The sequence below is a fragment of the Eulemur rufifrons genome, chromosome 8 (assembly GCF_041146395.1).
Source record: "Eulemur rufifrons isolate Redbay chromosome 8, OSU_ERuf_1, whole genome shotgun sequence".
Classification (NCBI taxonomy): Eukaryota; Metazoa; Chordata; class Mammalia; order Primates; family Lemuridae; genus Eulemur; species Eulemur rufifrons.
The window spans coordinates 24,182,903-24,195,558 of record NC_090990.1 but is presented as its reverse complement, the minus strand read 5'-3'; the positions used below and the strand labels follow the sequence as shown (position 1 = coordinate 24,195,558).

Here is a 12,656-nt window from a genome sequence, read left to right as displayed (position 1 = left end):
TGTCAGTAATTCTAGCCCTCTTAGGCACAAAATAAAAACGGTGGAACATTTCAATTTCCTTAGCTTTCTCCTCCCATCTTCCATGTTATATTTGTCTGGTATTTTGATTACACCTCTTTCAAAGTCTCTGCTAAATCAGCTGCTGTTGCGGCTCTTATGGGTTAGGCGTTTAGATTTACAAACATGTTTTAGGCATTTAAGTGTTCGCTATTGTTTTTTACAGCCCACTCCTTCCTCATGGGTTCAGTTTCCTTCATGCTGACGTACTGCTTGAGCTTGGGACCGGTTTTATCTCAGCTTGAGGTTTCTTACATTCCTTGTGAACCCCACACCTCCCCACAAAGATGCCTTAACGTTCTGATTTCCCTGCATCCTACTTCCAGACCACATTCCTGGATCCCTAGCATGAATTTTCTAGTCCAGGTTTGTAAATGAAACAGACCTTCTTGGCTGCTGGCTTTCTGCACGGGGTCTCCTTCCAGCTCCTCATGGTGCACAGGTTTGGGGTCTCTCCTCTCATCCTCCCTCGGCATTTCCTTCTAGCCTCTAGCATATGTCTGGCCCGATGTCCCTGTGGCTCACTTGGCTTAGAACCCTCTCTCACTACTCAGATTTTGAATTTCCTTTTTGCTTTTGGTATCTGAAGATTTCTCTTTCCTATTTTCAAGCTTGGCATAGTAGCAAAAACACCTTTTTGATTTTATTTCATCCAGCATTTCTCTGTGTTTGGGGCGTGGGTGGGGGCTTCCTGAGTTGGTTCAGCATGCTGTATTGATCAGTGGACTGGGCTAGACTAGACTGGGCTAATAGCAGAGGATGCAGAGAGAAGTGGACCCATTTGAGAAGTATTTTGGAGCGGATGTCAGGGAAGGCCAGGGACAGGCAGAGAGTGTGGTCTTCCTTGCTCTCGTGCAGGTGCTTGGTAAGATCTGGGTGGGGTGGCTGAGGAGGGAGATGGTGTTGAATATGTGTCTAAAGAACCGAATTGCCTAGGACAGGTGATCACACTGGGAGTTCAGAAGGAGTGACAGGTGGGGAGAGGGGAAATCTGGCCCATCTCTCTGGCCAAGCTCCCTTGCCTGTCTGCTACGGGCATCCTTCGTTATCCACGTGCACAGTCCTTTCTGTCCCTTATGTCCCTGGCACTTTAAGTCTGACTCACCACACACCATGCCCCAACTGGTATATAACAGTGAGCCATGAATTCCAGCAGCCTTGCTAGGCCAGCATCCAGGACTAGCCCCCCGCCCATTGCCACCCCATTTTCTTAGACTCTCTCGTCCTTACTCCTGTTTGGCTCATCCTAGTATCTGTCTCTCTCTGTATGTTGGTTTTAAAAATTGCTGGGCAGGGCCAGGTGCAGTGGCTCACACCTATAATCCCAGCACTTTGAGAGCCGAGACAGGAGGATTGCGTGAGGCCAGGAGTTTGAGACCAGCCTTGGCAACATAGCTAGACCCTGTCTCTACAAAAGATAAAAAGATTAGCTGAGTACAGCAGTGTGCACCTATAGTCCCAGCTACTCAGAAGGCTGAGAAAGGAGGATCACTTGAACCCAGGAGTTCAAGGTTGCACTGAGCTATGATTGTGCCGCTGCACTCCAGTCTGGGTGACCGAGTGAGACCCTATCTCTAAAAAAAAAAAATTTACTAAGCAGGAAATGTCTCCCCTTTTCTGCTTTTCAGGATGTTCTCTTGGGTGAGGAGTTTGGACTTATTGCCCCTTGTATCTGGGAGTTCTCTGTGGGTCCTTCCAGTTGCCCATCAGGAGCGATGACTTGGCTTAGTATGTATGGGGTAGGGGCTGGTGCCCCTTCAGTTCTATTTCCATTGCACCCCCACCCAAGATTCATTTGTCCACAGATATTTATTGGATTCCTATTATTTGCCAAATACTGTGCTGGGCACTGAGAATACAAAGGTGGGCAGAACCTGTCACAGCCCCTGCCCTTGCAAAGCTTATCACCATGTTAACCTAAGAAGCTCATAAATGATGACAGGTGCCACAAAGGAGAGGTATGTGAGCCATGAGAGTGTACAATGGAAGGTCAGAGGAGTCAGGCATGGCTTTGCTGGAGAAGTGACATTTGGGTGGAGATCTGAAGGATGAACAAAAATTAACAGAGTGAAAATGGGAGATAAATATATTCCAGGCAGAAGGATCAGTATATGCTAAGGCCCTGTGGTGAGAGAAAACATACTTAAACAGTTACCAGCCCTGTCTCAAGGCATCTTTACTGCACCCATCTTCCCAGACCCAGCACACACTGGGCCATGGCAAAATAATGCATCAAATGTCCTTGGTGAATATTATAATGGAAGACTCGCTGAGTGTGGTGGTGCATGACTGTAATCCCAGCTACTCAGGAGGCTGAGACATGAGACTGAGCTCAGGGGTTTGAGACCAGCTTGGGTAACAAAGTGAGACTCAAAAAAAAAAAAAAAAATCATGAAGGAAAAGGCTGTTCCTGGGGCCTTTTGAGGTCATAGAAAATATGATTTTTGCTTCCAACTCTCTCTAACCATGAGGTCCCCTTGTATCTTTCATCCCTAGGTCCCTCACAGTAAGAACTTATCTTAAACTCTAGATTTATCGAAAACAAAACCACCACCACCATCAAAAAAACCCACCAAAATAAATAAACATAAACGATCAAGATGTCCGGTTAAATTTGATTATCAGATAAACAAGGAATAAATTATAGTACAAATGTGTCCCATGCAATATTTGGGACATACTTATACTTAAAAAAACCTGTTATTTATCTGAAATTCAAATTTAACTGGGAGTTCTGTATTTTATCTGACAACCCTACTTATGCCCACTCGTGCCCACCCAGGGCCACCCGGAGGACTCTGTGTAGCAAGGCCTGCCCATCCCTTCCTTAGCATTATGGTCATTTCTAGCTTCGGGACCTTGACAGGGTATTTGGTGAAAGAATGGCCCCTCAGGCCCTGGGAAGGAAGCTTCCTTCCTCGTGAAGTTCTAGTCCACGAACAGTCGTGCGACGGCGACGAGGAGCTGACTGTGCACGGAGGCCTGGGCGCAGACGCTGCCTCCGTTCCTCAGCCTTTAACTCCAGCATGGTTCCTGACTGGCCTTCTCGACTCCTCTTACCTCTCCCACACTCGCCCCACCTTGGCATCACTGTCACAGCACCCAGTCTGGGGGGGTGGCCGCAGGGACTCCTGCTTGACGATGTGTTTAAGCTCTTAGGTGCTTTCTCAGAGAGGAGCTCTGTAGGAACCAGTACCTGGTGGCTGTGCCTTGCTGAAATATCACTGCCCTTCCTCCTCTCTGCCCGGTCCCCCTCCCACTCTGCCAGCCTGCTGCCAAACACTCCTGGAAAAACCTCTTCACAACTTCTGGATATTGAGCATTCCTTGGATACTGTGTCTCTGGGGACAGTCCAGTTTCTTCCCGGAGGCTTTTATGTCATCCCCTAGAGAATCACAATAGACACTCTCCCAGAAGGAACTATGATAACAACCTGCAGAATCATCAGGAATGCACTCGTTACCTTGCAGAACTCAAGGGGAGGAGGCTTCCACAGCCTCATTTAAAGGCTCAGGGAGAAAATACTGTGAACGCATTGTTACACACTAACTCACAGCTGAAGCCAGTTTCTATCTGTGCTGACAGCTGTCGGTGAAGACCACGGCAAATACTGCCAAATCAAAAACGGAATGGGGACATAAGCCCTGAACTTCACTACTCTGAAAATTCACTTGTTATAGTTAGGATAAAGTTTGTGAGTTAAACCCCCAAACATCAATGACTTAAATATGATAGAAGTTTATTTCTCTCTGGATTAGTGGAAGTCCAGGGAGAGTGAGATGAGGTCTGGTAGGTGCCCCACAGTGTGAGGACCCAGGCTTCTTCTACCTTATTGTCCCTCCACCCTTATCCCATGCCTTCCAACGCATGTTCCAAGGTGGCTGCTTGAGGTCCAGCCATCATGTCTGCGTTCTGGTCATTAGGAAGGGGGAAGGCAATAAGAAGGGCATACCCCCTCCTTTTAAGAACGCTTTCTGGAAGTTGCACACACCACTTCTGCTCATATCCTGTGGGCTTGAACTTAGCCACATGGTTACACTTAGTTGTAAGAGATATTGGGAAAAGGATCTTTATTCAAAGTGTGCACTGTCCAGCTTAAAATTGTGGGATTCTGTTACTAAGGAAGAAAGGGAGAATGGATGCAGGGGGATAATTAGTGGTCTCTACCATCCTTCCAACCAGCCATCCAACCACCGGTCAATGTTTATGTGTGAGGAACTGTCCAATTTAGTGCGGGAGGCGGATATGCAAATAACTAACCACAATACGATGTGATATGCAGTATAAAAGAGGTTTTGTTCCGAGTGCTGTGGGAGAACAGATGGAAATGACCAAGCGCAATCATCGTAATTAATAACCACAATGCCCTAGCTGGGCTCTCAGCGCTGCATTCGGATTGTTGTGTTTGTCTCGCTCCCTTTCTTTTCAGTGCGCGCCACAGACCGTCCTGCTGGTCTGTAATAGCTGACACAATGGGAAGGAAGGCAAAGTGCTGTTCTAAGCGCTTTCCATATATTATCTCACACAACCCTGTGAGCGGGTACTATTATCATTCTCATTTATAGATGGGGAAACAAGGCACAGTCCCTAGAGCTGGGTTTTGGACCTGGGCAAGGCTCCAGAGTACACGGGCTGCTCATTCTCATTCCTTCCCCCACCCCGCTCCCAAATCTCCGTCATTGCAATGATTGAGGTCAACCGGTGGCACCTCTGTCTCCGTCCAGACCAGCCTCCCACTTGCTTGCGTCTCTTCCCTTGCCTCCTCCAGCAGCCCTGCTTCAGAGGTTGAGGCATCAGTTTTCATCCTAGGAAGTCACTTAACCTCTCTAAGCCTCAGTTTTCTCATCTGTAAATAGGGATGGCGCTAACACCCTTATTGTGGGACTATTTGTGAGCATTGGGCATGTTTACTCATGTAAAGCGCTGGGCCTGGCACATACTAAGTACTCAGAGGAGGTTATTTTTTTTTAATTCGCCGTATATCTGGTTCCTCGGGCTGCTGCCTCTGTCTTCAATCAATTTCTCCGTGCAGGTTGTTTCAGTTTCCTATTCCTGCCGAAACAAACTAGCACAGAGTTAGTGAACTAAAACAATGCAGATTTAGTGTCTTAACATTTCTGGAGGTCAGAAGCCCCAGCTGGGTTTCAAAGTGGGCTAAACACAAGGTGTTGGCAGGACTGCGTCCCTTCTGGAGGCTCTGGGAAGAATCCATTTTTGTCACCTTTCACAGTTTACGGAGGCCGTCTGCGTGCCTTGGCCCATGGCCCGTTTCTACCTTCGAAGCCAGCGACGGCGGGTGGGGTCCTCACGTTGCATCAGTCCAACCTTGATTCTGTCCTGCAGTCTCCTCCTCTGACTCTCCTGCCTCCCTCTGTCACTTATAGAGACCGTGTGGCTACACCTGGATAATCCAAGGTAGTCTCCTGGTCTCAGGATCCTTAATCACACCTGCAAAGTCCTTTTTGCCATGAAGGTAACTAGACACCGGTTCTGCGGATCGGGATGAGGACCTCTTTGGGCGGCCACTGTTCTGCCTTCCCCTCAGGTCCCTTTCCCGCAGGACATGGCATGCAAGAGCCACCCCAAACACAACACCCCTCCTTTAACAGTACATTCCCTTCTTTCTTCCTCCCTTCTCAGCCAAGCTCTTTGAGAGTTGTCTTGACAAGTTTTCTCCACCTCCTGACAACCTGCTGTATCCGCGTCTGCCCCCACGTTCCACCAAGCCCACTCTTGCTCTGATCACCAGTAGCTGCCACATTGCCAAGTCAGTGGGCACCTTTCCTTCTTCCCACCTGCGTTTCCCATGCTGGCTGCTCGTTCCTTCCCGAGACCTTTTTCTCCCTTATCTGCCTTTAGGTGACTTTCTTCTGGTTTTCTTCATCTTCCGCTCTGGCTTAGACTCCTCTGTGGGCCACAGTGTCTCTCCCTGCCCCTGAAATGTCCATGTTCCCCGGGGCCTTGGATCTTTGGACCTTTGATGCATTGTTCTTTTCTTGGGTGATCTTGTCCCACACTGCTGGTGTTAAATGCCACTTGCACAAGGATGACCTTGTCCTGCCTGTGCTGTACACACCTCTGGCCCCTGGCTGGGAGTGTTGGTGGGGACGGTGCTTCCAGTTGTCCCATGAGCTCCTGAGCATCTTTGGTCTTCCTTGAGGCAAACACATGGGAGAGCTTGCTGAGATCGTGACTTGAGAAGCCCGGAGCCTGGGACATGTTATGCTTCTGTCCCAGACTGTGTGGCTTTTCCATCAAGACAGAGTGTGCTTCTCAGGATTTCTCAGAGCACAGGTGAAAGGCAGAGATTCCAGTGGTGCCAAAGGCCAGACCCTTGGTTTAGCAGGGATAACGGGAAAGCAAGCAGGGATGGCACATCTTCAGGAACGTATTTATTGGGGCAAACCCCTCCTTTACCTCTGTGGTCTGCAACTGCTAAAGCTCTGAAGGAGGGTAACTGGAGCTCAAAGGTATAAAAATATTCAAAGCAAGCCAAGGAGCATCCTATCAGTTCAGTTAGACACACAAGACTCTTACCAGAAAGACAGAAAAATTTAACCAAATGGCAAGGCTGCCTCTGAAGGCAGGAGGACTGCTGGGGGTATGGTACTGAGGAGTGGTCTTGGGGGCAGTCAGGAGGGTCACAGAGGAAGCCGGACTTGAGCAGGGAATGGGCAGGGAGCGAGGAGGAGGAAGGCCATCTTAGGCAGGGGCCCAGCGTCTGCAAAGGCTTAGAGTCAGGATCATGTGTAATCTGGGAAACAAGGAGAATGTGGGGGAGATGAGGTCAAGGAGGAGGACTTATATACCATCCAGGGTATGGGGACCTCAACTAAATGGCAGCATTGGAAGTTTGGACTTTATCTTATTGGCAATGGGGAGCTATGGAAGGGTTTTGAGCAGGGGAATGACTTGGCAGAGCTCAGCTTCAGGAAGACTACTGCAGTCTTGGGTGGACTGGGGAGGGATTGTTGGGCCCCAGATCTTAAAACATGCAAGGTATGATTTTAGAGAGGGGAGGTACCTTGGCAATTACTGATCTATTTCTATAATTATATATATACATGTGTGTATGTTTGTGTTTTTTTTTAAGGGAGATATGTATATAGTTATATTTAATATATAATATATTTTAAACACACACGCACATTGAGTGGCCCGGATGGAGGGTCAGTGACTTCCCAAAGGCACACGGTGATAAAGCCAGTGTTAAGACTCAGCTCTGACTCCTTGTCCAGTGCTCTTCCTCTGCAGCGTACTGAGTGAAGGCAGAGGTATCTGAAAGGAGGCCAATCTGATCATCAGGACAGATGGTGATGCAAGCCTTGACCGGGGCTGGACAGGGCAGACCCCAAGGAGGAGAGTATGTGGGAGGCAAAGAGGATATGTTCTCTCTCCTCCTCTTTCTTCGGGTGGGGGCTGGGACATAGGGCTTGTTGGAGACTGCACATGAGTGCATCTCTCTTTCCTGGGTCCTGCAGCATCCTTCTGGGCCTAGTTTCTATGGCAACAGGCTCCCAGCAGGCAGCCTGCCAGCTGGAGGGAAGCAGGCAGGCAGGCAGGGAGAGCAGGCCTGGGCAGCAGGAGAAAGGCTGAAGTTGCGGGGGTTGGGAGAGCCTCTTGGGAAGCTGGAGGGACCCCTAAAGCTGGCCCCACAAACCCCTCTCCCTTCTGACCAGGGAGGGGTGGAGGTAGCTCAGATTAGATAGGCCTTTCTTTTGTGGTCCTTGAATTTCCAGACCTTGAACTTCTGTTCATCCCCCACCTCCCACATCTCCTGACTCCCACTTCTTGAAGTATTGTGTGGCCCCACCTCATGCGTCCCAGGAGGCCACTGACTTCTTTATAGAAAAGAACTCTGAACTCAGGGTGGGGGAGGGAAATGAACAAGGTCAATAGACTTTCTCTTTTGCATAAGATTTGCATATTATTAACTCGAAGGCAAGAAATTTCCAGGCCCTATGTCATTCCTGCCAACAACTTAATTCAGCTCCACTGGCACTGGCTCGCTGTGTCTGGCCAGGCTCTGAGGCTGAGCCGCCGGGGTCCCTAGAGGAGAAGTCCTCCCAGCTGCAGCCCAGCTGCTCCAAGGCATTTCTTCCTGTGATGCTCTGGCAGCTGGTACAGTGCAATGTGGTTGGACTGTGCAGCCCAGCAGCCCTGGGTCCAAATCTTGGCTCTGCTCCTTTGAAGCTGGGTGACTGTGGGCCTCTCTGGGCCTTAGGTTACTCATCTCTAGGTAGGGCTGAGGACACAACTAGTACAGCTGGTATAAACTAGCCTGGACATAACATTTGTTGAAATACTGAACTACTGCATCCTTGGTAAAGAGCCATTTACCTCCCTGGCCCCTCTGGTCTGCTCCACAATCCAGCTTCTCCAGGGTGCTGCTCCAGCACTTTGGTCTGTGCCTGCTGTGACTGGTGTATGCCAGCATCTGTTCTGTCCATGGAGTGCTGGTTGTTAAGTAGTTTGAATATCACCACTGTCTAGAGGCAGTGCAATAGGCAGGTATCTTATGTACCTATCTGTTGTAAGGACTAATATATTTAAAGTGCGTAACGTCCATCACTTTGTAGATTCCCTTCCTGGTTCCCTTCCCTTTGCCTGGGGTGGGGGTGAGGGCTGGCATGAGCCTGGGCAGGGGCACAGATGACAGCCACCTCTCTCTCCAGGCGGGCGAGGTTCAAGCGCTCCAACAGTGTGACGGCCGGCGTTCAGGCAGACCTGGAGCTGGAGGGCCTGGCAGGCCTGGCCACAGTGGCCACAGAAGACAAGGCCCTGCAGTTCGGACGCTCCTTCCAGAGGCACGCCTCTGAGCCCCAGCCTGGACCCCGGGCCCCCACCTACTCAGTCTTCCGCACGGTCCACACGCAGGGCCAGTGGGCCTACCGCGAGGGCTACCCACTGCCGTACGAGCCACCCGCCACCGATGGGTCACCTGGCCCTGCCCCTGCCCCCACCCCTGGCCCCGGGGCCGGCCGCCGTGACTCCTGGATGGAGCGCGGTTCACGTAGTCTCCCCGACTCAGGCCGCACGTCCCCCTGCCCACGGGACGGCGAGTGGTTCATCAAGATGCTGCGGGCAGAGGTGGAGAAGCTGGAGCACTGGTGCCAGCAGATGGAGCGCGAGGCGGAGGACTATGAGCTGCCCGAGGAGAGTGAGTCCCCGCGGTGGGCGTGAGGGGACTCTGTTCAGATCTGGACTGGTGTGGGGATCTACGTCTGATCCAGGAGGTGGGGCCAGGACTTCAAGGCAGAAGGGGAGGCAGTTCACAATGTCAGATCATATCTGAGGCAGATGAAGGAGATTCAGCTAAGTAGACATGGTCCTGGCCCCAGGGAGGTCATGGCCCTTCCCTTTGAGTCCAGTCTGAGGGGAGACACAGTCCTACCCCAGAATCCCCAGGCTGATGGGATCGTGACTAGGAAGACAAGTGTCATGTACATGAAATTACTAATTCTTAATGAGCCAAGGAGTCATGCACTGATGAGTGACAAAGTTCAGCCACTGGGCGGTCAGAGCTAGTGCCCTGGCTAAGGCTGGGGCTGATCTGCATCTGGGAGGGAGACACGGGAGGGAGACACAGGAGGGAGAAAGGATGCGGGAGGCTGAGCACTCCACAAATGGAGGTCGAGTGCAGGAAGGAACATCGGTGCCCGGGGATGCAGTCTTCCTGGCGAAGTGCAATAGGAACTGCTTATTAGGAACTTGAGGATGATGGGCTGGGGCTGGGGCTGGAGGAGACTGATGGATAGACAGTGCCAAACAAGGGAGGGCAGACACCCTGGAGGCGGGAGAGGGGCTGCATCATTCCCCTCCCGAATTTCCTTCTGCTTTCCAGTCCTGGAGAAGATCCGCAGTGCCGTGGGCAGCACACAACTGCTCCTGTCCCAGAAGGTTCAGCAGTTCTTCCGGCTGTGTCAGCAAAGCATGGTGAGCACCCACAGGAGAGCCTGCCAGGTGTGCGTACCTGGCAGGTGACTCAGAGCGTGTGTGTGCCTGGAGGCCAGACTAGGTTTGTGTCCCTGCCGGGGTAGCTGTTGAGTATTGTTCCTGGAGCTGGGGCCAGGGATTTGTGCCCAAGAGGGAAAGGCCTGGGCTCTTTCTTGTCCCCTGCCCCACTCTCCCAGGTTGAACTTCCTGACAGTGAGGGTGGAAAGGGCTTTCTCTGGTCCTGACTGGGGCTCAGACTTTCCCGTGTTCCCCCTGCCTCCCTCCGCTGCAGGACCCCACTGCGTTCCCCGTGCCCACCTTCCAGGACCTGGCGGGTTTCTGGGACCTCCTGCAGCTCTCCATCGAGGATGTGACCCTCAAGTTCCTGGAGCTACAGCAACTCAAGGCCAACAGCTGGAAACTCCTGGAGCCTAAGGTTGGCGGGGGGTGTCCCTTCAAGCGAAGACCTAGACTCTGGAAAGTCCCCTTACTCTAAGAGGTGTGGGGGTGAGGGGCAGAAGAGACCCACGGGCAGCAAGGGCAGCTTTGGGCAGGTGATGGGTGACCATCGCCTTCCAGAATGACCACATTCCTGGTCACTTCCGTCTGTTTGGCCCCAGTGCTTGAGTTGCCAGAACCCCGTGGCTGCCTCGGGGTGACGCCCGCCAGGTGCAGATTGAGGGAGCAGGACCAGACCTCCCAGCAGGAGCAGACTGTCCTCACCTCGGGTCAAGGCCCAGAGAGAAGAGCCTTGAGGGTCTTGGCAGCCCCCGGCTCACTAGACCCTGTCTGCGATGGGGCGCAGGGGCCTGGTGTGTGGACCCCCGTTGCCTTGCCGGGTCGGGGAAGCTGATTGTTCCGAAGCGCGCTGTGGAGAACGGCTCCACCAGGGGGCGCTGGGTTTCTTCTTGCTTTGATGGAAAATGCGGGGTTTTGACCTTGGCGGAACTAGCGCACCTGGGGCTGCAGGTCACGGGATCGGGCCGATTCTGAGCGCTTCCACGTTCGGAGCCACACGATTCTCGTCCCCTGGGGCGGGGCACGTGGGGCGTGAATCGGGGTGTCGGGGGTGGCTCCCCGCCCCAGCTGAGCCGCCGCCTTTCTCCCGGCAGGAGGAGAAGAAGGTCCCTCCGCCGATACCAAAGAAGCCCTTGCGGGGACGGGGCGTGCCGGTGAAGGAGCGCTCCCTGGACTCCGTGGACCGGCAGCGGCAGGAAGCGCGCAAGCGGCTCCTGGCGGCCAAGCGCGCCGCCTCCTTCCGCCACAGCTCGGCCACCGAGAGCGCCGACAGCATCGAGATCTACATCCCCGAGGCCCAGACCAGGCTGTGACCGGCCCGGCCCGCCCAGCCCGGCCCGGGCCCGCGGTTTTCTACCCGTACTGTACACCCAGCGTCGAGGTCACTGTGAACACGGGCCGCCCCGTGCGCCCGCCCCGCCGGCACCGCACGCCCCGGCTCCTGCTGCCCGTCACGCTCTCGTGGGTTTTTTACCTTCCTGACCCCACGCGGAGGCGCCCGGGCTGGGCAGGGGGCCGTGCCTCTCCGCCCTGCGACCCCCACCGGGACCCCTACCACCTGGTCCGACGCTTTGTCCCCACCTCCTCCCTTGGGCACCATCTCTGCCATTATTTCCCCCCACGGGCCAGGCCGGGCCAGGTCCCCCATCTGGGCTCTGCGTCCCCCCACCCCGCGGGGCTGGGCTTCGTGGGGATCAAGCTTCGTGGCTTTTTATGAAGAATCCCGAACCCCGCCTAGGAGCCCGTCCCACCCTCCCTGGGGCTCCGCCCTCAGCCCTCAGCCCACCGGGCCCAGGGACCACAGTGGCTGGACCAACCCAGGACCGGCGTGCCTGGGCCTCTCCCCTTTCCCAGCGGCTGGGGAGGGGAGATGGGGGCTTCCCCTCACCACACCTGTGGCTGTTCCCACATCCCCGTGAGTATCCCAGGAAAAATAAAACGCAGAACTGCACTCGAGCCAGCTGCTCTCTCCGGAAGAAGCCACCTCTGCCCCGTGTGTGGGGTTGACGGGGGTGGAGGGAGAAGGGGGCTGGGAAGCCCACACTCTTGGTTTGGGGACAGCAGGGGTTGCCTGAGCTCCTCCCAGGGATGGGCCTGCTGGGGGACAGGGGGTTCGACCCTCTGGTGGCAGCAATAAAGACCTGGACCCTCCTGGAGGGGTCCGGGTGAGGTGAAGAAGGGAGAGTGGGAACCTGTCCACTATGCCTAGTTCACTGCTTCCCATTCTGCTCCCAGTCCTCCCAGGGTTCCCCAAGAAGGAAGCACGGAGCTCGCCTGGCACACAGCATGTGCTCAATAAACAGGGAGTGTGGGTATTATTAGGCATCGACAAATATTGGTTTCCTTTCCCCTGAGGGCACAGTGCTCCTTCACTCCAGTCATTCCTGATCAGCAGCAGAAAAGGTCTGTTCAGTTTAGTGCTGTCACATTTTCTGATGCCTCCTGTGGGTGGGCACCTTGGTGGGGGCTGGAGTGGGGGAAGAGGCGGTAGAAGAACAGACCTCTCCTGGGAAGCTAAATGGCAACCCAAACCTAGTATTGATGGCTGGTATTTACTGAATGCTTCATGTGGGCCAGGCAAGGGGTGAATGCTTTACATGCATGTAGCTTGTCCTTACCACAGATGAGAAAGCTGAAGCTCAGGG

The 12,656-nt window shown here is 53.4% G+C and overlaps 1 protein-coding gene across 1 annotated transcript in view; it reads left to right on the top strand.

The window, feature by feature from the left end:
• DLGAP3 (DLG associated protein 3) overlaps nucleotides 1-11,962 on the top strand; it is a 58,135-nt gene extending 46,173 nt beyond the window's left edge. Inside the window, exons 9-12 of the mRNA XM_069477656.1 lie at nucleotides 8,733-9,217; nucleotides 9,902-9,993; nucleotides 10,286-10,429; nucleotides 11,106-11,962. Of these exons, the coding sequence (XP_069333757.1) occupies nucleotides 8,733-9,217; nucleotides 9,902-9,993; nucleotides 10,286-10,429; nucleotides 11,106-11,324 (940 nt within the window). The 3' untranslated portion in view covers nucleotides 11,325-11,962. The remainder of the gene's footprint in view (nucleotides 1-8,732; nucleotides 9,218-9,901; nucleotides 9,994-10,285; nucleotides 10,430-11,105) is intronic.
• The last annotated feature ends 694 nt before the right edge of the window (nucleotides 11,963-12,656 follow it).